Source organism: Melanerpes formicivorus, unplaced genomic scaffold (assembly GCF_026170545.1).
Source record: "Melanerpes formicivorus ecotype bairdi unplaced genomic scaffold, bMelFor1.0.p_v2 SCAF_3, whole genome shotgun sequence".
In the NCBI taxonomy this organism is placed as follows: domain Eukaryota; kingdom Metazoa; phylum Chordata; class Aves; order Piciformes; family Picidae; genus Melanerpes; species Melanerpes formicivorus.
The window spans coordinates 3,402,876-3,428,309 of NW_027142355.1; the positions used below are offsets into that span (position 1 = coordinate 3,402,876).

The following is a 25,434-nucleotide window of genomic DNA, read 5'->3' on the forward strand; positions in this document are numbered from 1 at the left end:
CTACAGCCCCAGAGAGAAAACTAAAATGCAGTGCATGTGACAGCTGAGGTATAGGAGACCAAGGTCTTCAATCCATTCTGTGGCATTTTCTATATCTATAAATTGATGGGTTGGGGGGGGGGATGATTTGAAAGCTGAATAAACACCAACATTTCAAACAAATATATACTCTTTATCACTTTATTGCTTCATCACCTCTTCTAGCTCTGCTGTTGAATTGTGTAGACTGGGCCAAAGTTATCATAACAATGTTTATTTCTTATATATGAGGCAGTGTAGGGAAAAAAATCTTTCCTTTAAAAAATAACTAAGGATGAAGAATAAAATAGACAACTTGTATGAAGACATTTTTAGCTAAAAGAACTTTATTATCTGAGATTTAGGTCTATAAAGATAACAGAGTTCCTCAACTGTTCCCATCTGTCTCATCTCTGTCCTGTGTCAGCAGGGGGAAGTAGTAACTAAGACCTTCTGTAGCTTAGATATTAAGTGCTTTCATTGGAGTATTTTTGTCCACCCTCCTTTCTTTCCTGCTTTGACATAAGAAGTTTTATTTATACACTGTGATGAGATAATACATCTACTATGGAAAATTACTGACAACTGCTTTGTCCGTGATGCTTATGTGCAAGTAAATCTGCTTCCTTCTACATTTTGTTAATCTGTATTAAAATATTGCAGGTGCTGCTCAGATTTCTACTGCCTGCAAGATACTAATATTGTTTCAATTAGACCGACTGCTGTAGCAGCAGTTTTCTAAAAATTGCACTGATGGTGGCTTCGAGGCATGCAGTGTGAGCGAGGACACCTCTCGTTCCCCATCCAGACCTCTGGCCGTGTCTCCAAACCTCGTGCCTGCTCAGAGCTCAGCTACTTTAGCTCCACCCTCTGAGCCGTCCAGCCTTTATTTATATGAAATCTGTGGTCCAACTGGCTTCAGATGGTGTGTGTATGTGCGTGTGCCTGCTTTCTGAGTGTGTGAGATGAGCTGGGATCATGAGCCAGGGTTGTTCCAAGTGGTTTTAATCAGCAGCCCAGTAGAGGGGAACGGAAAACTTCTAACAGGATAAGCAGCAAGTAAGTAAACCTAACTTTGAACTTGCGATCTGGATGAAACAAATGCATACGAAAAGCTTCGTAGTCTGTCAGTTCTCAGATAAATATTCACTGTTAGAGAGAAACTTGTGCATGCTGACAGGAAGGAGGCAATTTAAAAGGACTGGGATGAAGGAAATTGTAAAAACAAAGTGGGAATTGAGAATGCAAGAAAGGAAAAAAAGGCAAACGATTGTTCACAGAGTTAGCAAACTCTTTTACTCTTTTCAGCTGTAGACAGGATGTGCTAGGCTTTAACCTCTTGCTTTCTTGGGTACTATTGCCTGAGTATTTCCTTCTGCAAAGGGGTGAAGCTTTTTGCTCCTCACCTGTTTGCCAGCAGGTCTGTTCTCCAGAGAGCGTGGTGTGGAATAGCTCACTACAGCCTCTTGCAGGATGCCCCGTGGCACAGTGCTCTTTGTCGCTGTTCACTTTTTGTTTTTTCACAGGCTGTTTCCGTACCCCCATGGGAGTGTACTTCCCAAGCCTCTGCTCCTCTGGAACCCCTAAGTTCTTGCCAGGCACCAGCAAAGTGCTCAGAAATGGGGAAAACTCTTGCTAGTTTTGGGTGAAGCGTGCTTTTGATCTTTTTTTATCCTGGTAAGACGTGGCTACTTGGACTGCATCCACGATGTGGCAAAGGGCAAAGTGAGGACGGCAAAGAGGCCATGGTTTGTGGGCAAGTCCCCAGGTGCCGCAGGCTTTGTCGCCCACGTCCTTTCCTCCTGGCCTTAGTGGTTGCTATCTGTCTGTTCTGCCAGACCCTCACTCCTCTCATGACCAGCGGCATCCTTTCAGCAGTCATTAATGGAATTGCACCCAGCAAACTGACTAAAACACAGCAAGCAAGATACAAGGATCTCTCACCAAGCAACACTCACTGCTTCCTCCCTGGCAGTAATTCACAGACAGTGAAAAAGGTAAGTCAGCTGGAGCAGAGTGCTGAGCAATAATTAGCAAAGTGAGGGATAGCGAGTGTGGCAGGATCATCTGAGTCCAGCTAAAATTAGCCTAAGCTTGCTGTATACAAACAAATGGGTGATCTAATGACAGCAGCAGATGCGCAAGCACAGCTCCATTACCAGCTCCGCAGCGTGTGTTCGGTTCTTCATCTGAAACATGGCATTGCTCTGTGACTCCAGGGAGATTTCAGTTTGCTGCACAGACCATATTTTATTCTGCCTATGGGAATTGGTTCAGAGGCTTTACAGTACAGGCACATAAATCAGGAGCCAGCGGGGTTTCGTGCAAGTGACTGACGCTGTTAATTAGCACCGGACTGCAGCTGCCCTGTGTTAAAGTTATCTGCAAGTCATTTTTGAACTTCATTGGTATTCTTCTGAAAAGATTACTGTAATGGAATTTGAGAAATTAAAAAAAAAAAAAAAAAAAAAAAAAGGAAAAAAGAAAAAGCACTTTCCATATTTTAAAATCACACTATTTACTTTGGAACATTTGTCCCACCAATTTTCCTTTGTCCTTAGGTTACCTGGCCTCATGTTTATTTTATATAGGGTTTCCAGAATGGGTGTCAAAGCCTGAAAAATGCAGACAGTGTTCTTTTACTTGGAAAGTGTGGTTTGCTAAATGGTCCAGGCTAAGGTAGTTATTTTTACTCTGGAATCTGTGATCAGCACTACCATAAATGTTTCGGGTTTTCTGCAGTCCTGTAAAGGGCTGCTAATAGAGAAGCAGGAATCGCACTGTGAAATTATCACAGTGCTGGTGTTTTATATGCAGCTGTACCAGGATTACAAACACGAATCTGTGACATCACAAATTATGGCCACACAGAGCAGTTCAAATTAAAACAACCAACCAACCAACAACCAAACTAACTGGAAGGCTGTTTCTTTGATTAGACAAGTTTCACAGCCTGAAAGGTCAGCGATATTGATTTTAGGAGAGCAGTTATATACTGCATCTCCTGCAACAATCAAAACCAGATATGTGAAATAACTTTGGCATGAACTCTTCAACCTTAAGTCTTTAAAAAAATATAAATAAATAGATTTTTCTTTTTGTGAAGGTCAGAGAGCTTTATCTTACCAGTTGCAGAAATCTACTGCATGCTGCATTTGTCATAATTTTGTATGTAATGACCTTTTAGTACACCAGGTATCCAGATTTGAAACTGTTCAACAATTTGACATGAGGTATTAGGATTTAGTGGGAAATAAGCACAGCTGACAGATGTGGGTCACATTGTGTTACAGCTTTTGACATAGTCCCTTCCTTTTTACTTGTTGCCGTCATAAGGGCGAAGAACATTTCGTATCTTACATTGGGCTACCTAAAGTCTGTATGAACTGGTGAAATAATGGGAAAGTCTTTCTAGTATGCTCTTTGGCTGAAAATATCTGTAATTCCTTCTTTAAAATTTGCCTTATAAAAATGCAGTCTGGTGTTGAACTTGGTATGCTAGATGTTTGAAATGGAATGAAGCTTGTGTTTTTACAATGTGCTGCACTCACTGCCCTCCAGCATGCATGGCTGGATGTGACTACCACATGCACGTGCTGAACCTATAGTACAAATGTAAATGCGTGGGTTAAGCCTCATAGGTATGTTTTCCAGGCTTGTGCTACCCTAACACATTCCTTTTCAAGTTCTGAAGACCACCCATAGCTGTCTCTCTATTTGTCTTGAAAGAATCCCCAAGAGCACGATGAACAAAATGCTTTGCACATGTTGTGATACCAGTCTAAGTTGCTCTCTGTTTCCAGAGAATATTCTGATGCTTGTGTGGGCTGAATAATAATCTCAAGGAGCAGAAAAGACAAACATCTCCAAAATTCTCTGCCACTTTGTTTTGAAAGCTTGTTCTTGAACTGTGTGTTTTTGCCCACTGCTTATTCAGATAGCTGAACTGTTATCTTGCTTGATTTTATTTGGTACCCAGTAACAGTCATGTTTGAAACGTCACACTGTTTTATTTTACAGTCACATGTCACTCACAGTAGCCAGATTGGAAACAAGTTTTCTTTAAAGGTCTGGCTAAAATCTTCATGTATGAATCATAGAATGGTTTTGGCAGGAAGAGACCTTAAAGACCATCTAGTTCCAACATCCCTGCCATGGGCAGGGGACACCTTTCACCAGACTCTGGTAAAATATTTTAAAATAGAGTCCAAATGACTAATTTTTTTTTTTATTAACTGTTCACACATGTATTCTTACTTTAAATAGAAAAAAGAAATAGAAAAAGAATCCATTGTGCAGTTAAACAGTGACTTAAAGCAAACATTACAAGGTGTCTCATGAAATCAAAGCTCATGACTAAATTTGAAGAAAAAGAAGACTCTGCTGGAAGTAATATTCTTTAGATAACACCCACTGTTTCTGGGTTCTGATCCACAGCATCTGTCACATTGCAAACTTTCTTATGACTGGATAGGGGTAGGTTTAATTCTTGCTTTCTTGAGAGAAACAATCAGTATTGTATCAGGACTACTGTGACAATATGGTTATGAATGTTATTGCATCAGCAAAATCCCCTTCCATAGTTACTCCATTCAGAGACTGCATTGTAATAAGTGCCTCAGGAAAAAAAATATCCAAACAAAACAACAACAAAAACCCCAAACCAACCCCATAACAACAAGACAACAAAATAAACCAACCAACCAAAAGGAACAGCCCCCCCCCCCAAAAAAAAAAACACACAAACCAAAACAGTGACACCTTTTTTGTGCTACAGGGGCAAGGAGAGGGAAGGATCTGAGGAAAACTGCAGCTTTACCACTGCATCTCTGATCTCCAATTAAATCTCACTTTGGAAGGGAAAGTTCCAGACAAATGTGAAACAAGCATGAGGCTGGAAATAGCCAATCTGATTTGTAAACGTGTCTTTGACTACATTCAAGATGCCCTGAGATGGAGCCGTTAGTGTCAGGCACGTAGCGCAAGTTGCCTTTTTTCAATTGCCAAAATGCCAAGTTCATTCATAGCCTGGAAAATCTGATAGGGCTCATAGTACCTCTCTCTCAGGTATCACACTTTTAAAAGGTGTTGGAGAGCTGTTCCTGTAGCCCTATTTTCACATGAAGACAGGCCAGCATTTTCTAGTATTGAATTATATGTTAATAGCTATAACATTGAAGCATGAAAAATAGGAGCTTTATTTATGAATCTCCAACATCACAGGCATTAGAGGGAGGTATCATGTCCAGCAGCAAGCTGTCTTGAGGTTGAGCCAGGCATACTTACTTCATGTATAATGAATATTTGTGAATATAGATATATTAAGAAGAAGAGTTGGTGCTGCAGCATCCAAACTGAAGTAGGTATCAACAACAACAAAAAAATGCCTCTACAAGCCCTGTGTGTAGGTTTTCCTGGCATGGTATTGTGCCAGAAATACCTTTACTACCAGCTAGATTTAAAACTGTTAAATGCATCTTAAGTAATTCATTTCTGCTTCTCAGCCAGCTCTGAGAAGAGCTAATTAGCTGGGCACACTGTATTTCCACTCTGAATTAATTCAGGCAGAATCAGATGTCTGTGCTCAGCAGTGTAATTTGGCCAGGTAGATGTAGTATCTCTGCTGTTGAGAGGAATGAGTGAGAAAGTATTGCTCATGTGGCAGGCACTGTTTTAGCACACTAGCTCTCTAAGCATGGCAAATGTATAATAAAGCTTAGGTTTTTAAATTTTAAGATGAGCCTTGAAAGAGATTTCCTGTGTACTCACAGAGGCCTTGCTTCAAATCCCTTGACCATTTAAAGCCAGCTGAGAAAAGAAACAAAATCTAACAACAAATGAGATACGCAGCTGATTGTATGAGAATTTAATGAGTGAGGGAGGGAGGCTGGCATCTTAATAAAGTAAATATAACAGGTATGGTGAAAAAAGCTGTTTCCCCTTTCAAAGCCCTCAACCTGCCACTTCTGTTTGGTGTAAAAGATTTGTCTCCAAGATGGGCTATAAAGAGGCGAGTAAAGGTTTTTTATGGCTTCATTCTTAACAACGTAATGGCTGCATTATCTTGCAAGATAATGACTGGGAGAGATGTGCCCATATCTCAGAGATATTATGTAGAAGGAAAGAAACAACAAAAAACCAACAAAAAGTAATAATCATGGTTTAGTCTTAACCAAGACCTAAAGGAAGATTCATTTGAACATCTTAGGATGGGTGTTTAGGAAGAAGTTCTTCACAGAGAGAGTGATTGGCCATTGGAATGGGCTGTCCAGGGAGGTGGTGGAGTCAGCATCCCTGGAGGTGTTTAGGAAGAGACTTGATAGGGTGCTTGGTTGCATGGTTTAGTTGATTAGGTGGTGCTGGCTGATAGGTTGGACACGATGATCTTGAAGGTCTCTTCCAACCTGTTTTGTTCTATTCTATTCTATTCTATTCTATTCTATTCTATTCTATTCTATTCTATTCTATTCTATTCTATTCTATTCTATTCTATTCTATTCTATTCATCTTGCACAAGGTACAGGCCCAGGTATCTGCATTTGAAAACTGGGTGTGAAATTACTGAAATGCTGAGAAATTGTTGCTAGAAGTTTAGAACCCAGGACACCTCAAGTGGAAGTACCCTCCCTTTACTTGAGTGCTCCTCTCAGCCTTGTCAGAGCCGGAAAGCTGGACTCCATAGGCAATGGAAATAACTGTCTTTAATGCAAAATTTGTCATGAGTTACTGCAGACGTTTAAAAGAAATCAGGTTAACTTCACCCTCTAAGGGAATATGTCTGGGGTTTCTTTATTGATCTTTTTGGATAGTGTATACTTGCTCCAGTCAGAATAAGCAGAGAATGAAGAGGGTATGAAAAGAGCGTCATGAAAGAAGGCATGAGGAAAGATTTGGTCTTGGGAGGCAGAGTGGGCAACTACATCTGCAAAGTAACAGTGCTCTCAGAAGACACAGAAAAGATCATGCACAGAGGGGACTGGATTTGTGCAGGGGAAGAGAAAGGGAGGTGGGAATAGAAATGGAAAGAAAAGAAAACAAAATTAGTGGAAACCTTTGAAATATAAATATGTGAAAAAGGAGAAAGGAAGCTGGATGATAGAAAGAGAAGGTGATTTTTGCTGTTATGCAGAAGGAGAGTGTAGTGAGAGCTCTGGCTAGAAAAGAATACACTATGCATAATATTATTTGATGCATTTTTAAAGTAAATTTACTCTTAAGAGGAACATTTATTTTATAGAAAACTGTAGGTGGATGAGGACTATTTTCTCCTCACAAAAGAAAAAAGAACTTTTGTGGTGTTAAATCTCTGTCAAGAAAAAGCAATTGGCAGGTGATACGGTATCAGCAACTGGTTTCCTTGGAATGATACCTCATTCACATTGCAACCTACAAAAGCAGGACATTTCAGCCCCCCCCTCCCCCTTTTAAATGTAAAACATTCTGAGGAAATGGCTATTTTTGCTGTGCAGATAGCTAGAGATATTTTGGTGATAAAGGGCAAGACCAAGACCATTGTGGTAGCAGTCAGGAAAGAGGAGCAGGGTGGAGACCTTGCAAGAAGGATGTGTCAGCAGCAAATGGGAAATAAAGACAGAGTCTCACTCATTCACTGCATTGGAGCTCTCTCCTCAAAAATAGATGTTTTGATGATGTGGTAGGATAGGTTCATTGCTTTCAAAACAAGGCAGTCAGTACCATGCATTACATGCAGTCACAAAGCAAAGACCTTTTGATAACATATTTCTATACTTCCAGCTCAGAGCAGTGGTGATGACTATGCAAATAAGTCCAGGTTTGCTCTTGTGTTTATGAAGTCAACAGAAACTAGCCACCAAAGTAGGGCCAGTAACATAGCTGATTGTTTGGTATTTATTCAGCAAACTGTTAGTAGCAGAATTACATTCCAACCATTTCATTCTACAACCCAGTCCTTTCTGATTAGGAAATCTAACAGAACATAAAGCCAAGATCTTTAAATACCCTCCAGAAAGTGAAACAGGAAATTAGCTTTTCTGTAACTTCTTCATATGGGAGCTGTGTGCAACAGTAGTATGAGCAACTTACTATTTCTATGAGCAACTTACAGTTTCTATGAACAACTTACAGTTTCTATGAACAACTTACAGTTTCTATGAACTTCTATGCCAACATGAAAAATAATTTAGAAGGCACATTTGGAACTAATAAAGGTCTGCATAGTTCTGCAAATGAACAACTTAGAGCATTGGAACCACATGTGAAGTTTTTATTATCACTTTCCCTATTAATGCTGTTTAATATCAGCGAGGTGTTTTCTAGGAGTCCCACTCATTGTTTTGCTTGTCGTGCAGTTGTGCCCTGTACTATTTAGCATCAAAGGCAGATCCACAATTCCTTTGCTAGCTAAATAGGAATTTAGGCATTTTACTGTCTGTGAATATTGCTAGTGGTGCCAGAGTTGTTTATATACCACTGATTCTCTTTCATGGTATTTCTGTTACACTTCTCTTCCAGGCAGAGGCCTTTTGGTTTGCATAGTGGCTCATATACCTCTTCTGCAGCAGCTCAGGACCTGCAGAAAGCAGTGAGATTAAAGTAAGATGCAGTCAGATTATTTGAAGGTATTGGAAAAGACTCTGACAGTTTTAGTTTGCTTGGTGTAAAAGAGTGGCTGTCTGTAATGAACACAGGGACTTAAACCACCAGAACTGAGTAGCTGAAGAGATGACTCACAGTTTTAAAGTTCTTTCCTGGAAGAAGCTGAGGCAGACATGAGTTGGGCCAGTATGTTAGGAAGAAGAATTTTGTTTCTGCAGTTGAAGTGATGGTCAATGAAGTTCTAGGGCAACAGTTCAAGCTGTATATTTGCTTCTCTGCCAAGCAGAGACAATGCATCAATATTTATGGAATTATGCAATCTTCTTGGAATCTGAAAAAATGCCAAGGCTCTTTTTTTTCTCTCCTCATCTTGAAATATCTTTGCTGTTTTATTCTTGGCCGAAGCAGCAATGGTAATTATATATCATAAGATTAAGTTACTGACCAAATTTTGGGATTTTGGAATGACTCAGAAATGCTGTACTACAGATGACAACTTCAGAGCCTAATACAGTAAATTTCCTTTATAACATTCACAACCTAGAATCGGATAAGCTGGTCTCAAGGAAAATGTCAAAACATTTTCTCTTGAACAGAGAATTTGACAGCTATGTGAAAGTTGCAGACAGACAGAGCTAAGAATTGAAACTCAGATAATACATGTCTATTTTCAGTCAGACAAGGATGGTTATGTAATTCTTGAGCTTTCATTTTAACAAGTCCAAGTGTCGGGTGCTGCACTTTGGCCACAACAACCCCAGGAGTGGTACAAGCTGGGGTCGGAGTGGCTGGATGTAATGGGTTGGGGCAGGCCCCCTCCCCACCACGCGCAGAAATAACGACTCAAACAAACAGATTGCAAAAGTGATGGAAAGTTTAAATAGAACAGTGAGTGCGTTCAGAGAACTAGAAATACAGTGACAAGAGAAAAAGAACCCAAAACAGACCCAGAGAAATCCCATCCCTACCTGAGGGTACACCCGAGACCCCCAGGGCTCCTTCTTCCCCCTCCCATTGCTAGGCTAGTCTCAGCTGGCCAGATCTGAGACTGCCCATCCCCCCGTGGCCTTGGGCCTAGCAAGGCCCAAAGCCAGGAGATCTCTCCCCCATGTTACCGACTGACGGAGGAGGAAGAAAAGAGGAAGTGCCAGACCCCGCCGCGAAACTTATAGTGGTGCAAGGGATCATGGTAGGAAATAACCTAATTTCCTGTGTCCACCCACTGGGCTGGACTTCTGGACACAGGAAACACCCCTGTAGCAGAGGGCAGCCAGCCCAAACTACGACACTGGAGAGCTGCCAAACAGAAAGGGACCTGGGGGTGCTGATTGGCAGCTGGCTAAACATGAGCCAGCAGTGTGCCCAGGTGGCTAAGAAGGCCAACGGCATCCTGGTCTGCATCAGAAATAGTGTGGCCAGCAGGATTAGGAAAGTCATTGTGCCCCTGTACTCTGCACTGGTTAGGCCACACCTTGAGTCCTGTGTCCAGTTCTGGGCCCCTCAATTTAAGAAGGACATTGAGACTCTTGAACATGTCCAGAGAAGGGCAACGAGGCTGGGGAAAGGCCTGGAGCACATGCACTATGAGGAGAGGCTGAGGGAGCTGGGATTGTTTAGCCTGGAGAAGAGGAGGCTCAGGGAAGACCTTATTGCTCTCTACAGCTACCTGAAGGGAGGTTGTAGACAGGTGGGGGTTGGTCTCTTCTCCCAGGCAATCAGCACCAGAACAAGAGGACACAGTCTCAAGCTGTACCAGGGGAGGTTTAGGCTGGATGTTAGGAAGAAGTTCTTCACAGAAAGAGTGATTGGCCATTGGAATGTGCTGCCCAGGGAGGTGGTGGAGTCACTGTCCCAGGAGGTGTTCAAGAGGGGATTTGACATGGCACTTGGTGCCATGGTTTAGTAGTCATGAGGTGTTGGGTGACTGATTGGAGTTGATGATCTTTGAGGTCTTTTCCAGCTTTACTGATTCTATGATTCTATATAAAAGGGGCTATTTATCTAGTTTGTTAAGACCTCAGAGGAATATACATTTGATTTGATAACTCCTTAAAACCTGCTAATAAATTTTATGGAGGTCAATTTGTTTCCTTTTTCATTTTCCATGTTATTCTATAAACTGAAAAGATACTTTAAAAATTGATTCTTATGATTATTGTTTTTAAATTCACTTCCTAGCCCACTGTGGTTTGCTTGCATCAGCTATTAAGGCTGTGGATCACCTGTGTTAACAGCCTGTGGAACTAAAATGAGGTCAGTGACTCAGCTAAGTGCAATGTTTTGCAAGCAGGTATATCATGTCAAAGCCTTATCCTAAATCATCTGGGAAATATCAGCTTTGTTGTAAAGCCTCATTAATTTCTGTGAAGACAGCCACACAGTTCTCTAGGTAAGGCATGGGCCACAGAAGCTCTTCACCAATCCCCTTTCACCTAAGCCTTGCTGAATCTGTAATAAACTGACCTACTAACGAACAACCTGAGACTTCAGACTAGGGAAGAGATAAACAATGGTTGAGATATGAAAATATTTGACCATTCAACAATTATTCAAACTGTTATGGATCCATTTGTTTGGGCTAAGCCTGGTGCACATTAAAGTTATAGGAATGCTAAAAAAAAAAATAAATCAGAACCATGAAATGGGGAAATATGTGAACATCTTATTTTCATCTATGGAACTCTGCTTCTTTTATACCAGAGCTCTGCCCAGATTGCGTTTTTATGATTGAGAAACATTTTATAAACCCCAGCAGACTAAGGACATAAACATCCCTGCTATTACTGTAATATTGGAAAGTCTGAAAAACACCCAGTAGTAACTAGATCAGCATGGCCAGTGATGTAAGGCATTTATAGAGAGCTTTGGAAAAAATTATGGAATCATTTGCTACAAGCATGCAGTTGGCTAGAGCTTTTAAAAATTCTGTGTAGCTAACACACTTTAAAACAAAACAAAACAAAACAAAACCCTACATTGCACTAGTCTGGAAGAGGACGTGTTGTATCTTGCAACCTGGACTGCAAATAGCTTTGGAAGGAAAGGCTGAAGGAGATAAATTTGCCATCACTATGCGTGGATCCCAATCAAGCACTGTGAAAGGTGTTGAGCTACACTACTTCATATTATTTAACAGGAATAGACTAGACTAGACTAGACTAGAATGACCAGACCAGGTTGGAAGAGACCTTCAAGATCATCATGTCCAACCCATCATCCAACACCACCTAATCAACTAAACCATGGCACCAAGCACCCCGTCAAGTCTCCTCCTAAATACCTCCAGTGATGGCGACTCCACCACCTCCCCGGGCAGCCTGTTCCAATGGGCAATCACTCTCTCTCTGAAGAATTTCTTCCTAACATCCTGTGGTGGTGAGAGAAAGTTCAGTTCTTCCTCTCCCACAAAGAAACCATGGCTAACTCAGTTGGAGGAGCAAAGGATATGAGCTATATTTACAAGCAGGATGAAATGCAGATGGATATATACACAACATACAGTATTTACAATATATACAGGATATCAGGTAGTGATAGGACTAGGGAGAATGGAATGAAGCTGGAGGTGGGGAGATTCAGGCTGGATGTGAGGAGGAGGTTCTTCACCATGAGAGTGGTGAAGCCCTGGAATGGGTTGTCCAGGGAGGTGGTGGAGGCCCCGTCCCTGGGGGTGTTTAAGAGCAGGCTGGATGAGGCTCTGGCCAGCCTGATCTAGTATGGGGTGTCCCTGCCCATGGCAGGGGGGTTGGAACTAGATGATCCTTGTGGTCCCTTCCAACCCTGAATGAAACTATGAAACTATGAAATATACAGCAAAGAAAGTAATACAGAACAAAACCCCCTCCAGCCAGGAGGGTTCCCCCCCTGTACCCCTTCTCTCCCCCTACCTCCCTTTTTTCCCAAAAGGGTTAGAGAGAGAGAGAGAAAAGGTACTTATTAAGGAGGAAAATTCTGTTAGCTCAAAGCGAATGCAAGCATTAGTTTTCTCATTTCAAGGTTAACTCCAACTCGCAGCTGTTGCTCAGAAGCAGACAGGCTGAAAAGACAGAACAGACTGGACTAGCTGAGATTCAAACTGAACTAAAACTTAGAGTTGCATTCTACCAATCTACCAATGAAATTAGTTTAGAATATCTACATGTTTTCAAACCATTCGGCCAGAGTGTTCCAGCAACTGTCCCTTTCTTAAAGGCACAGCCTAAAACGGTCACACATCCAGGCTAAAGCTCCCCTGGTGCAGCTTGAGGCATCAGGTCAAGCTGTTAAATTTAGGACCCTTAATTGTCTTGGTGTTCTAAAGATCCCATCATGGCTTTTTGGGAAGGTAGAGGATAAAAATGCCTTCTGCCTAGTGCCTGAGTAGTGGGAGGGGAGACTGGGGGAACAGATGAGCCTGAAGTATTTCTACACATCTCTGTTGATGAAGAAATTGGGGCTGTTCAGCCTGGAGAAGAGAAGGCTCTGGGGAGACCCTAGAGCTACATTTCAATATCTGAAGGGGACCTAAAGGCAGGCTGGAGAAGGACTATCTAGAAGGAGATAGAACGAGGGGCAATGGTTTTAAACTGGAGAAGGGTAGATTTAGGTTGGCTGTAATAAAGAAGAGTGGTCAAATACTGGAACATGTTGCCCAGGGATGCGATTGAAGCTCCATCCCTGAAGACATTGAAGTTCAGATTAGATGTGGCAGCGAGATCTACTTGAGGATGTCGCTGCTCCCTGCAGTGAAATTGGACAAGGTCTCTTCCAACCCAATGTACTGTGTGAATCTGTGAATCTGTCTCTGGACTGTGTGTGCCAAGGGAAGCCCTCTGGAGCATCTAGTGCTGTGCTCAATTTGCGATAGCTCTGAGCACCCCTGAAAGGCATCTGGTGAGAGTGAGCTACTGTGCAGGCCCCATGAAACCACTCAGGGCCATTTGTGTTTTGTGGAAGTGACCTAGGTTACCACTGTTGCTGAACTTCCCTTTTTTGTTGTGTTGCTTTTTGTTTTATGCTGCTATCAGTGCTCTCTTGAATATTTGCCATTGCCAAGCTAGAGCATTGTAAAAATTTCTGCTGCTTCCCAGGGAACTTGGGAAGGTGCCATCTGTAACAGCGCTGACATGCTGATGGAAGGTAGAGCTCCCTTCTTCTGTGAGGACCTGATGCAGTCATGCTGGTACAGGCTGACCCTACGGAGCCCTTAGGGCCCTCAAGGGTGCCTCTAGGCCAGTTGGTTCCTCTCACACTGTGCCTCACCAGCCAGGTGGAGAGAGCAGTGTGAGCACAGCTCAGCCCCCAGACCTGGATGGTGCCAGAGCCCACTCTGGGTTGCACCAAGCATGGACTTCAAGACATGCTGGGGTGAGTCCTTGTGTGAGCTGCTTTTGGAGTATTACCCACAGGGATAAATAAAGGTGTTGAAGTTTCTTTGAAGTAAGGACTTTCTTGAAGGAGTGACACTGTAGGAGTTTTCTCTTTCGTGAAGAAAGGTGGGGAGGTTAGCATGAACAAAGCACAATATCCATTATCGAGAAGGGGTGCACACAAAGCTCTGCCAAGTCTGAGCAGCAAGCACCCTCAGCTGACGTGGCAGGTACAGGAGCAGGACTAGCTGTGGTCACCAGCTAAAGCCAGAGTGGGATGTGTCCTACACTGCAGCCCCTCTGTGCTCCTCACATGTCCTCAGTTCACCCCACAGCACTAGCCGCTGCAGCACGTGTAGGATGGAAAATTTGATTTACTCACAAAATAAAGTGTGAGGTGTCTCTCCTGGTTTTCTTGCACAATACAAGCAAAAAGGAAAATGGGAAGTATCTGGGTGGAATTCCCAGAGGAGGAGGGAGAGGGAGCCCGGGATGGGGGCCAGAGCAAGGATTTTGATTTAGGAACAGGAAAATGCAGAGGAAGGGCTGCCAGCAGCTGCTGGCGCTGCAGGAGAGAGAGAAGATAAGAGGGAGGGGCAAAGGCAGAAGGGGAAAGAATGGTGGGTGCTCTGGTAGAGAAGGGAAATCTGAGACGCTCTATTGCTGTGCTTGACACCTGATGAATGTATTTTAAAAACACTGGGGTGCCGAGAAAGATATCTGACAGGTTACCTAACACAGTTCCTGTGACTTCACCCTGTGCTATTTGTGCTTCTTCCGGCCAGTAAGAGATTGACCTTTAGTTTAGTATCCCAGTGTCTAAAGTAGTTTTGGGTTGCACATTTCGAAAATATACATGGAAGACTCTGACAGATATTTTTCAGGGGCTTTTCATTGATAACTAACCCTTTCCACAGGGGATGTCTGCCCTGAAGCAAAAGCAGACTTGACATTAGAGAGACGTTCAGGGCTCTGGAATAGTTCGTGCTTCTCACTGCTGCCTTATGTAGAACTGCATCCTGCAACTGGGGAATAAACTGCTGAGAAGAGTGACTTTATCACTAGACCCCAGGCCTATAAACAACTGGACACATCTTGAATGACGTTTGTTTATGTCAAAGCATCTGTCTCTTTTCAGTGTGATCTGCTGTGCACAAAATGGTGGTGCCTTGTTTATATATCACTTCCTATCTCCAGTGATAAGCTTACTACAATTAGAAGTTATGGAATAACATAGCTTTTGATAGATATACTGCCTACTCCTGCTAGGTTGAAATTCACAAACTTGCTAAATACTTAGTTCCTATCCTGAATTTAGTCCTTTAAATGATAGTATGTTCTGCCTCTAAAGACAATTAATTTTTACTAAAAGCAAAATCTTGTCTTTTAATGATATCTTCTGGATATTAGTGATTTGTTTCTCTCATTCTATTTTTATGCCTAATTGTATTTGTTTTTTCATGGAAAGTTTTTGGTAGCAGGGGAACTTCAGAGATGGCTTCTGTGAGAAGCAGCTGGAAGCTTCCCTCATGTCTGATGGGGCCAACACCATCTGGCTCTGAGTTGAGCCAAGGCTGTGCCCATCAGTGATGGTGGTAGTGCCTGTGTGATAACATATTTAGGAAGGGGAAGAAAACTGCTGCATGACAGCTGTTGGAGAAGAGTGAGAAAATGTGAGGCAAACACCATGGTCAGTGAAAAATCAGGGGGATGAAGTGCTTCAGGTGCTGGAGTAGCCCATTCTCCTGTAGCCCATAAAGAAAATCATCTTAAGCCAAGCTGTCCTCATGCAGCCCATGGAGGTTAACAGTGGAGTAAATATCCACCTGCAGTCCTTAGAAGACCCCACTCAGGAGCTGGTGGATGTCCAAAGTAGGCTGTGACCCCATGGTAAAACTGCACAGGAGCAGGCTTCTGGCAGGATCTGTGGCCCCATAGAGAGAGGAGCCCACACTAGAACAGTTTTGCTGGTAAGACTTGTGTCCCCATGGAGGACCCATGCTGGACCAGTCTGTTCCTGAAGTAATGCACTCTATGGAGGGGACCCACACTGGAGCAGCTTGTAAAGAACTGTAGTCTGTGGGAAAGACTCATGCTGGACAAGTTCATAGAGGACTGTCTGATGTGGGATGGACCTCATGCTCAAGCATGGAAGGAGCAACAGAGACAATATGTCAGGAACTGACTGCAACCTCCATTCCCTCTTCCCCTGTGACACTCAAGGGCAGGAGGTAGAGAAACTGGGAATGAAGTTAAGCCTGGGAAAAAGGGAATGGTAGGGTGAAAGTGTTTTAAGATTCAGTTTTTATTTCTTATTATCCTACTCTGATTGATTTGGTAACTAGTTTCTCCAAGTCATGTCTCTTTTGCCCTCAATGGTAATTGGTGTCCTTGTCTCGACACATGAGGCTTTCATTCTGTTTTCTCTCCCCTGTCCAGCTGATGAGATGAATGATAGAGCAGCTTCGATGAGCACCTGATGGCCAACCCATCACACAGAAGACATAGGCTATCTCCCTTTACTAATGATTCAATGACAGTGGCCCTGCCATTTGCTTTTTTCAAAAGTTTATGTCAAGCTGACACTATCTTTGTGTGTTTGGGGTGGCTCTTTTCCATTTTACCTTGAAAGAAGCTCATATCCCAGGCTAGTATACAGAGGAATGGTTCTCTATAGATGCTATGACTCGCCTATCCTCTACCAACCCTGGTCAGAGCTATTTGAGACAGCCAAAACACTCAGGATCTCACAGTAGATGCCAATGTCCCTAGGCACTGGGTGGAAACAGAGTAAATGGTAGACAGTCCAAGAGTTCTCTGGGATTTGTTGGAGACACCATACACTTTTCCACTTGCTCAAGTCTCTCTGCCAGTCCTTCTATAGGCAGAATCATGTTGGAATAATATGGCAATAAGGATCTGACAAGGTTTCATTCTATTTTCTAGAGGCACGGCAATGTACAGTATTGTTTAGGACTCCTCTGCCTGCTTCTTTATCTTAGTCACAATGAACAACACTTAACATCTTTGTAGTACTTATGTTCCTTGGAAGGGTTTGCATGGGATCCGCTCCCAAGTCTTCTCTTTTAGGTGACTGGCTTATCAGCCCGAGGCCACAAAGTCAGCTGTCAAGTACTGTTAGCAGCTCACTGGAAGAGCCCAGATTTCAGCCAAAAGTGCTTCTGTGAAAGATCTTTAAACGATCCTCCATTGCTACTTGAGCATTCAAACTCTTTCAATACCAGTCCAAAACAAGGTAGGGAAAAAAAACCAAAAAACAGTGGGGCAGACAAAATGGAATTTGCAATCAGAAGTCCTTGACATAAAGAAGAGTCTTAATTATACCACAAATATTTCCCAGATTGTCACAGTAAATTACTTGTTTATTTCCATGAAAAACGACAACTACTGCTGAGGAGTTTCTACCCTACAACTCTTGTCTTTGCATTATCTTTGCTGTAGATTGATGACTCTCTTCTCCAGTACTTTGGAAGCCGTACTAGAAGAGCAGTTCTTTACGTGCCTCCTGCCCATCGTGAAACAGACCGTCAGCTCTGGCAGCGTATCCTGGCAAAACATGGATATACAGTCACAGTCCTTGAAAACAGGAGGCTGATGGAAGATCCTGGACATGAGGGCCCTTACCAGGGTAAGAATAATTGGACTTAATTACTTCATTAATTACTAAATGTTAGCACTGATTTAGTGTCCTTCCACAGCAGTAAAGCTTATAAAGTCTTAATGTGAGCAAGGATAAACCCCATATTCTAGCTCTTCTCAGTTGTGCAGCTAGTTTTCCACAATGAAATGGTTCTTCCTGAGATATATCCTTCTGTTAAAAAAAATGCAGCAGAGTGCTTCATCATAGTCTTGCCAATCAGACCCATCATAGTCTTGCCAATCAGACCCATCATAGTCTTGCCAATCAGACCGATTCAGTTCCTGGTGACTTCTCACACTTCATTAATATGAGTGTGTGATTTTTCAGTAGAGCATTTCATAAAAACCCCAAATTTAGTTGGTTTTAATTTTTAGTTTTTCCTACATTTGGTTCTTTCTCATTCTGCTTCTTAAAGAAGAGCTATATGCATGAAGGTGTGCTTTTTCCTCCAGTAATGTTTTGATTGTTCTGTAAGTTTGTTAAACACATGATACAGAAGAATTATGTTGTGCACATACTGCAGATGCTGAGCTAAATTACTGTTGGCTTTTTGTGTGATGTTGAAATTTGATCCACAGTTAAAGTGGGCTACTAAAGAAGTCTCTTGCACAAGGGAGTGTGGCTTTCTTGTGTAGGGTTATACAAGGCTTGACAGAGGAGATTTTGGTACCAATTCTATATATGCCAACTATTTTTAAGTGCTCTTGGACAACTTAGAGGTATGAACTGAAAACTGTGATCTCAGTTTGGTCTTGCTGGAAGTCAATTTTAAGAACAAGAAAACTGAAAAAATACACAGGCTACCATTATGTCAGCAGAAAAATGATGTGGTTAGTTATTTCTCATGCTAAAGGAAGTGTTGCTTGCAATGCATTCCTGGCTTCACCAGAGAGCTCAGTTTTGTTTTGTGCTCTAAGCAATCAGTGCAGCTTCATCAGTGAAAAGTGTAGTTATTTGGCACACTTGAGGCTGCTCAAAATTCCACCACTAAGAAGAAGCAGTTTTCTCAGGAGGCTGTACTAAGAAATAGTAAATTATCTTCACCTCATTCTTTTCTTTTAATCTGGTTTCATAGGCAGCTTTCAGACGGTCCTCACCTTAAGCACTATCCATCTCAGATACAGTGTGTCTGCAAGCTTTGCTAATGTCAGATGAGCTGCAGAGAAAAGATGGCATCTCTGGGGACCATGTGCACAATCTTTGTGAAATGCTTTTGTTTCAAAATGCCAAGGAAGTGGGTTTTACAAATTCAGTTATGACCTAACCAAAAAATGACTGTAGTAGATCTTTCTACAGGAAGAGGAGAGGCTGAGGGAGCTGGGATTGTTTAGCCTGGAGAAGAGGAGGCTCAGGGGTGACCTCATTGTCCTCTACAACTACCTGAAAGGTGGTTGTAGCCAGGAAGGGATTGGTCTCTTCTCCCAGGTGACCAGTATGAGAACAAGAGGACACAGTCTCAAGCTGTGCCAGGGGAAGTTTAGACTCGAGGTGAGGAGAAAGTTCTTTACCGAGAGAGTCATTAGTCATTGGAATGTGCTGCCCAGGGAGGTGGTGGAGTCACCGTCCCTGGAGGTGCTCAAGAGGGGATTGGACATGGCACTTGGTGCCATGGTCTAGTCAAGGGTCTGTGGTGACAAGTTGTACTCGATCCTCGAGGTCTCTTCCAACCTTAGTGGTATTGTGATACTGTGATACAGTGATCAGCACAGGTTGAAGTTCTCCAGTACAGGATTTTACCCTCCAAACACTGCCTCTGCAAATAGCAAATTAACTGTGAGTAGTTATATTTCACAGGCTAGAGCCAGCACTCTATGTAATATTTTTTTTTTCCAGCAATGAAAAGAATAATAAAATTTAATTTGAGGTATTTTCCAGGAACTTCCTACCTCTTTCAGCAGATGTTTGAGTATTTGAAAAAGCCAAGTGCTTGCCAGTTTAAGGTGAAGAGTTAGACTCTACTAGTTCTCTTTCACGGCAAAATAAGTCTGTCTTCAACTATTCCCTGTGTTATGTAAGTGCCTACCTTTGAAGTTGTATTTTAAAAGCAAGAAGTAAGTAAAAGAACATGTCTGCATACCAAGGCAATCATCTTTTTGTTTTTAGAACCAAACAAGCTTACACTCAAAGTTATTTTTCTTTGCCAATAGAGGATGGGGTTTACTGTTCTGGATGGGGTAGTACTCCTTGTTTTGGAGAAAGGTATTTTGAGCTCGGCTTTGTCATAATATTTTCCTAATAGGAGTGCTACAGTTTTTTTAACACCATGTTCCTTGAAGCCTCTATTAAAAAGATATAGGTAATGGATTGAGAAACAAAGATTGGGACTGTTGTAAAAAAAAGATAAAAAGCATCATTCTTTCTTCTTTGGTATTATTTAGCAGCTCTATCTGGTGCTTATGTTTTTTGTACAGTCTCTCTTGCTTGTGTATCTTTCAAAGTTCACTCTAATTTTGAAAGGATTTTTGTTTAGAATGGCTGAGAGCCAATAGTCCAGCTGAAGTCATATATGGAAAAAAATTCACCACAAAACATTCCTAACTTTTTTTTTGTGTGCTGGCCTGCTATTAATTTTGGGACAAGCTCTACTCCTATTTGAAATCCAAATGTGACAGCTCTCTCTTCCAAAGACATCTTCCACACCTGGGCTGCAGCATTGTGTTGAGCTCATTGCTGCCAGAGAGTAGAAAATCAGGAGAACGCTTTCCTTCAGTGGAAAGTTTTCTCTTCTTGCAGACCAACCAAAACATTTTGAGCTTTGGTAAGTGGAAAATAGTTGGCTACAAAGGAAAAGGATAGTTTGGGGTTGGTGTTTCTTTTTTTTTTTACTTTTTTTTTTTTTTCCCCCAGGCACAAAGACTGTGGTTTATGGGTTTCCTATGAAAAATCTGAACAGACGCTTTCTGCAGTAAAATACAAATTATTCAACCCCTGATTTTTTCACTGAAAAATAGTTCCATCAGTAAATTCTCAAGCAATCAGAAGTGAACAAAAAGTAGCTATGCTTTCACCATTCCTGAACAATTAAACCCACATGGAGGGAAAAGGCCGTGGACTGATGGTATCTGTGCCTGCTCCTGAGCTCTTTGAGTCTTTTTGCAGAAGGTCTAAATGAGCCAGTTTTGCTCTAAGGTTTAACACATCTGTTAATCTGCTGCTAGAACGGAGATAGAAAAATGCTACTGTGTTAGTAGCAGATGATGGGATAGTCAGGTTTTGTGGAGAGAGGAGTTGTCACTTTGGGCATGCAGCTGGGCTAAATCCATATTCTCACGGTCGATATCTCCAATATCTGTGGTAAGTCCATCATGAAGCAAGGATTTCAAATGAAGTTGGATAACAGCCGATGAGCATAATAATCAGATCGTAATGGCCAGCACATCTATGAATAGCATAATCATTTTGCTTGCCAGATAGGCAGAATAAGGTGTGATTTGTGTTCCTCCTGCTTTATTCAAATGGAAGAAGTTCTACACAGAGAGAGTGATTGCCCATTGGAAAGGGCTGCCTGGGGAGGTGGTGGAGTCACCATCATTGCAGGTGTTCAGGAGGAGACTTGATAGGGTGCTTGTTTGCAAGGTTTAGTTGATTAGGTGGGTTCGATGATAGGTTGGACCTGATGATCTTGAAGGTCTCTTCCAACTTGGTTTATTCTATTCATTCCAATCATAGAGGCATAACTTCTTGGACAAATTCTGCCTTTGCCACTGCCTTGGAGGGTATTAAAAACAGGTGTCACACTCTCCTGGAAAATAATAAAAGGATCATAAAGAAGAGTGAGAAATCCCCACACCTCCAGGCTTCCTCCTGGGAGGTTTGCCATAATGAGCCCCACAAGCCATAGGCCTTCCTTCTCTCAGCCCAGCACAGAGCTGTGCTGCTCTGTCAGAGATGAATGAGTAAGCCACCTGGCTTTAGACTACTTGAACATGTCCAGAGAAGGGCAACAAGGCTGGTGAGAGGCCTTGAACACAAGCCCTATGAGGAGAGGCTGAGGGAGCTGGGATTGTTTAGCCTGGAGAAGAGGAGGCTCAGGGGTGGCCTCATTGCCCTCTACAACTACCTGAAAGGTGGTTGTAGCCAGGAAGGGGTTGGTCTCTTCTCCCAGGCAACCAGCACCAGAACAAGGGGACACAGTCTCAAGCTGTGCCAGGGGAGGTTTAGACTCGAGGTGAGGAGGAAGTTCTTCACCGAGCGAGTCATTTGTCATTGGAACAGGTTGCCCAGGGAGGTGGTTGAGTCATCGACCCTGGAGGCGTTCAAGAGGAGATTGGACATGGCACTTGGTGCCATGGTCTAGTCATGGGGTCTGTGTTGATAGGTTGGACTCGATGATCCTCGAGGTCCTTTCCAACCTAAGTTATACTGTGATACTCTTAGGTCTTCCCAGAGTGACAAAGAGGACCTTGCCAAATATTTTCCTGAGTCTTCTGCCTTCTTCCCTCTCCCCAGAAAATTCTCATCTCTGGGTCCACAGTAAAGATGAACAGGATGTGTTTGTGCCTATGTCTCTGTGATGCCCTGTTAGCATTTTCAAAATATTTTCTAACAGAAAAAATTTAACTCAGAATTTTTTTGCACCAAAATGTACTTTTGCCCTCCAAAAATAACATTCCAGTTACTAATCTGTTGCCTGATCCATACTTTGACTAGATGAGATCTTCTAAGAGAAATTAGCTGCTCACATCTTTCATTCTGGAGCTGTCAGTTTTTCTGTCCTACTCTCAATCTGCCTGCCTCATTAGTCAATGGTCACCCTCCATTAACAGGCATTTCCTTCATTTATCAATTTTTTCACCTTTAATATTACTTACACACATCTCAGAAACCTGCAGGCTCTGAAAAATATGTGCAGTTGTATGCTACAAATCTGCATAACCTTGCTGATAGCCAGCCAGCTTGGCCATGAAATACAGCACATCCACCAAGGATGCTGGCAAACTGAGAGCAGATAACATTATATGCTCTCTGCTTCCTTAGAATGTTAATTTTCATAATTTGGGGGAAGTTTTTGCTATAGAATAGAGTAGAATAGAATAGACCAGACCAGGTTGGAAGAGACCTTCAAGATCATCGCATCCAACCTATCATCCAACACCACTTGATCAACTAAACCATGGCACCAAGCACCCCATCCAGTCTCCTTCTAAACACCTCCAGTGATGGTGACTCCACCACCTCCCTGGGCAGCCTATTTCAATGGCAAATCACTCTTTCTATGAAGAATTTCTTCCTAACATCTAGTCTAAACCTCCCCTGGCACAGCTTGAGAATAGAATAGAATAGGATAGAATTAACCAGGTTGGAAAAGACCTTCGAGATCATTAAGACCAACCTATTACCCAACAACATCTAATCAACTAAACCATTGCACCAAGTGCCCCATCTAATCTCTTCCTAAACACCTCCAGTGATGGTGACTCCACCATCTCCCTGGGCAGCCCATTCCAATGGCAAATCACTCTATCTGTGAAGAACTTCTTCCTAACATCCAGCTTAAACCTCCCCTGGCACAGCTTGAGACTGTGTCCTCTTGTTCTGGTGCTGGTTGCCTGGGAGAAGAGACCAGCCCCTGCCTGTCTACAACCTCCCTTCAGGTAGTTGTAGAGAGCAATAAGGTCTCCCCTGAGCCTCCTCTTCTCCAGGCTAAGCAATGAGTAACTTCCAAAATGAACAATAAACTACTCTTATAGTATTGATTTCAAGCAATCATTTCCTATTCTTAGAATACTATAGTTAAGTATTTAAATTTTACAGGGGCTTCTCTTTGCAGTTTGAGTGACACCCACTGAAGATGAAACTTTAGCCATGCCATTAGAAAAAAAATTTCCAGTATACATATTGATTTGGGAGCACTATTTTTCCCTCCCCTTTTTGCTATTTATTGTTCCATAAGGCAAGTATTGAGCCCATCTTAGCTTTGGTCAATATTAGCTCATTTTAGCTCTTAGTTCAATAAGTCTTGATACTTATTTCAACTGAAATCAATACCAGCTTCATGTCCTATTCATTCACCTGAGATTGTTAAGTGGAGATCATTCTATATGCATTATATATCCTTAAATTTACAGATACTGCAAAGAATATAAGGTCTGGAATTATTTCCTCTTTGCTGACTTTGTCAGTACACACTGAACTCTCTTCCATTTTCTGCAACTGTAAAAACGTGTTTAAGTACTTGGCTGTGTAAATTAAGCCTTGGTTCCAGCAACTAACTGTGAGGATGATCTGGATTTTTGCAGATGTGGGAGTGGTGCTTGGGTGGAGCTGCTCCCAGAACAGGAAGGGATATGTGAGACAACAGAGCCATGGGAACAAATCCAGGCAAATGTTGGCCCTTCTCCTTACGTGCTGGGTCAAGAGAGCCACTTGGCATTTAAGGTGGTATCTCCTGGCATTACTTAGATATTACAGCAAGGAGTGAATATTCCCCCATTGTCAAAGCAAGCTATATATAGTCAGACATAACTCATTTTGCTGCAAAAATGCTGATTTGAGAGTTGTATGGTTCTGGCAGATACAGCCCCTGCTGCCTCCCTCCTTGGCTGTCTATGGAGTACTGTGTTGTTTCCTTGTACCCAGCAGTTGCTCCCTGTAAAACCTGCTGACTGGGGAATGTCAGGAAGCCTGACAGGGCAGGAGCAAGCACAGGTGTGCAGCAGATGTGGAGTGATGTTAGCTTCAGGTTTCTGTCTCATTCTGGATACTGCATGACTGGAGAAGCGTTGGGGACAGATGAAAGAGAATTCTGCTTTGATTCTCCTACAAAGCAATTTTCCAAGGCAATTTTTGTTTGTTTTTGGTTTTTTTTTTTTTTTTCATTCCAGTTTGTTGGTTATCCTTGGAAAAATTGCTCTTTAAAAAAAAAAATACACATTTTCCATGGGAAGGAAATGTCTGTGCCCATTCATTTCTATTCACACTAGGGCTAGGAGGCAGAGAAATATTGCCATACCAGAGTCAGAGGTGGAGAAACTAGGATAAAACCCATATGAGTCGCTGTCAAAACCACGATGAAATGCCTGTTCCTTCCTGTATATCTTTAAGTGATTCCTTTTGCCTATTGTATCACTTCTAATACTCCTTACTAGTCATGCTTTTAACCAGAGACTAAATCAGCAAAAGAATCAGCTTAATTACCAACATCTGTCCAACAGCAAGGTAGGAACTTTCAGAAGTGCTACTTCATAAGCACAGCCAGTAATAGTGTTCTCAGTACAGCTAATTAGTCTAGGGAATAAATTACAGCTGTGGGTTTTGGAGGCCCCCAGGGCCCTGTCTGGTGTCTCTCAGACATTAGCTTTCCATTTTCCAGGACATACTATATGAGCCAAAGTTGTGGGAATGATAGGAGGTGGTAGAGATTGGAGGACTCAGAGATGGTCGTTCTTCAGTGAGTGTGAAGACTAGCACGGCAGGGGGGACAGATGTATTTGTTAATGTAAAATATTTTAAAAGCCTGCTACCAAGGGAAAAAGAATAATCTGTTCTTCATGCCTATAGTAAGTAGGACAGAAAGTACTACAACAACCACAGAGAAGTAATGTAAGATATTAGGGAAGGAGTTTTGTGGATAAGACTGGTGAAGTAATCAAATGGATGCCCTTAAGCTGTTGAGCACTCAATCTTAGAGGTCTTGAAATGATAGGTAAAGAGATTTTACTGGGCGTCGTGTGTCCCCTTGTGGGGTAACAAGATGGACTCATAGGCTTCTTGAAATCTGTGACTAGCCCTGAAAGCATGAGACAGACAAGAAGCTGAAGAGTGAAAACAGAGTGGGCACTACCTGAGGAACAAGCAATATGTAGTTTACTGCATCTTCTTAAAATGCTA

The 25,434-nt window shown here is 42.3% G+C and overlaps 1 protein-coding gene across 4 annotated transcripts in view; it reads left to right on the forward strand.

The window, feature by feature from the left end:
• Positions 1–711: 711 nt before the first annotated feature.
• The window catches only part of CPED1 (cadherin like and PC-esterase domain containing 1), a 184,526-nt gene continuing 159,803 nt past the window's right edge, over positions 712–25,434 (forward strand). For 2 of the 4 annotated variants that reach the window (XM_068165086.1, XM_068165102.1), the window contains exons 1-3: positions 712–1,077; positions 1,545–2,015; positions 17,406–17,592. In XM_068165086.1, coding sequence (XP_068021187.1) covers positions 1,764–2,015; positions 17,406–17,592 — 439 coding nt within the window. In that variant the 5' untranslated portion in view covers positions 712–1,077; positions 1,545–1,763. The other 2 variants (XM_068165113.1, XM_068165093.1) reach the window with 2 other exon arrangements.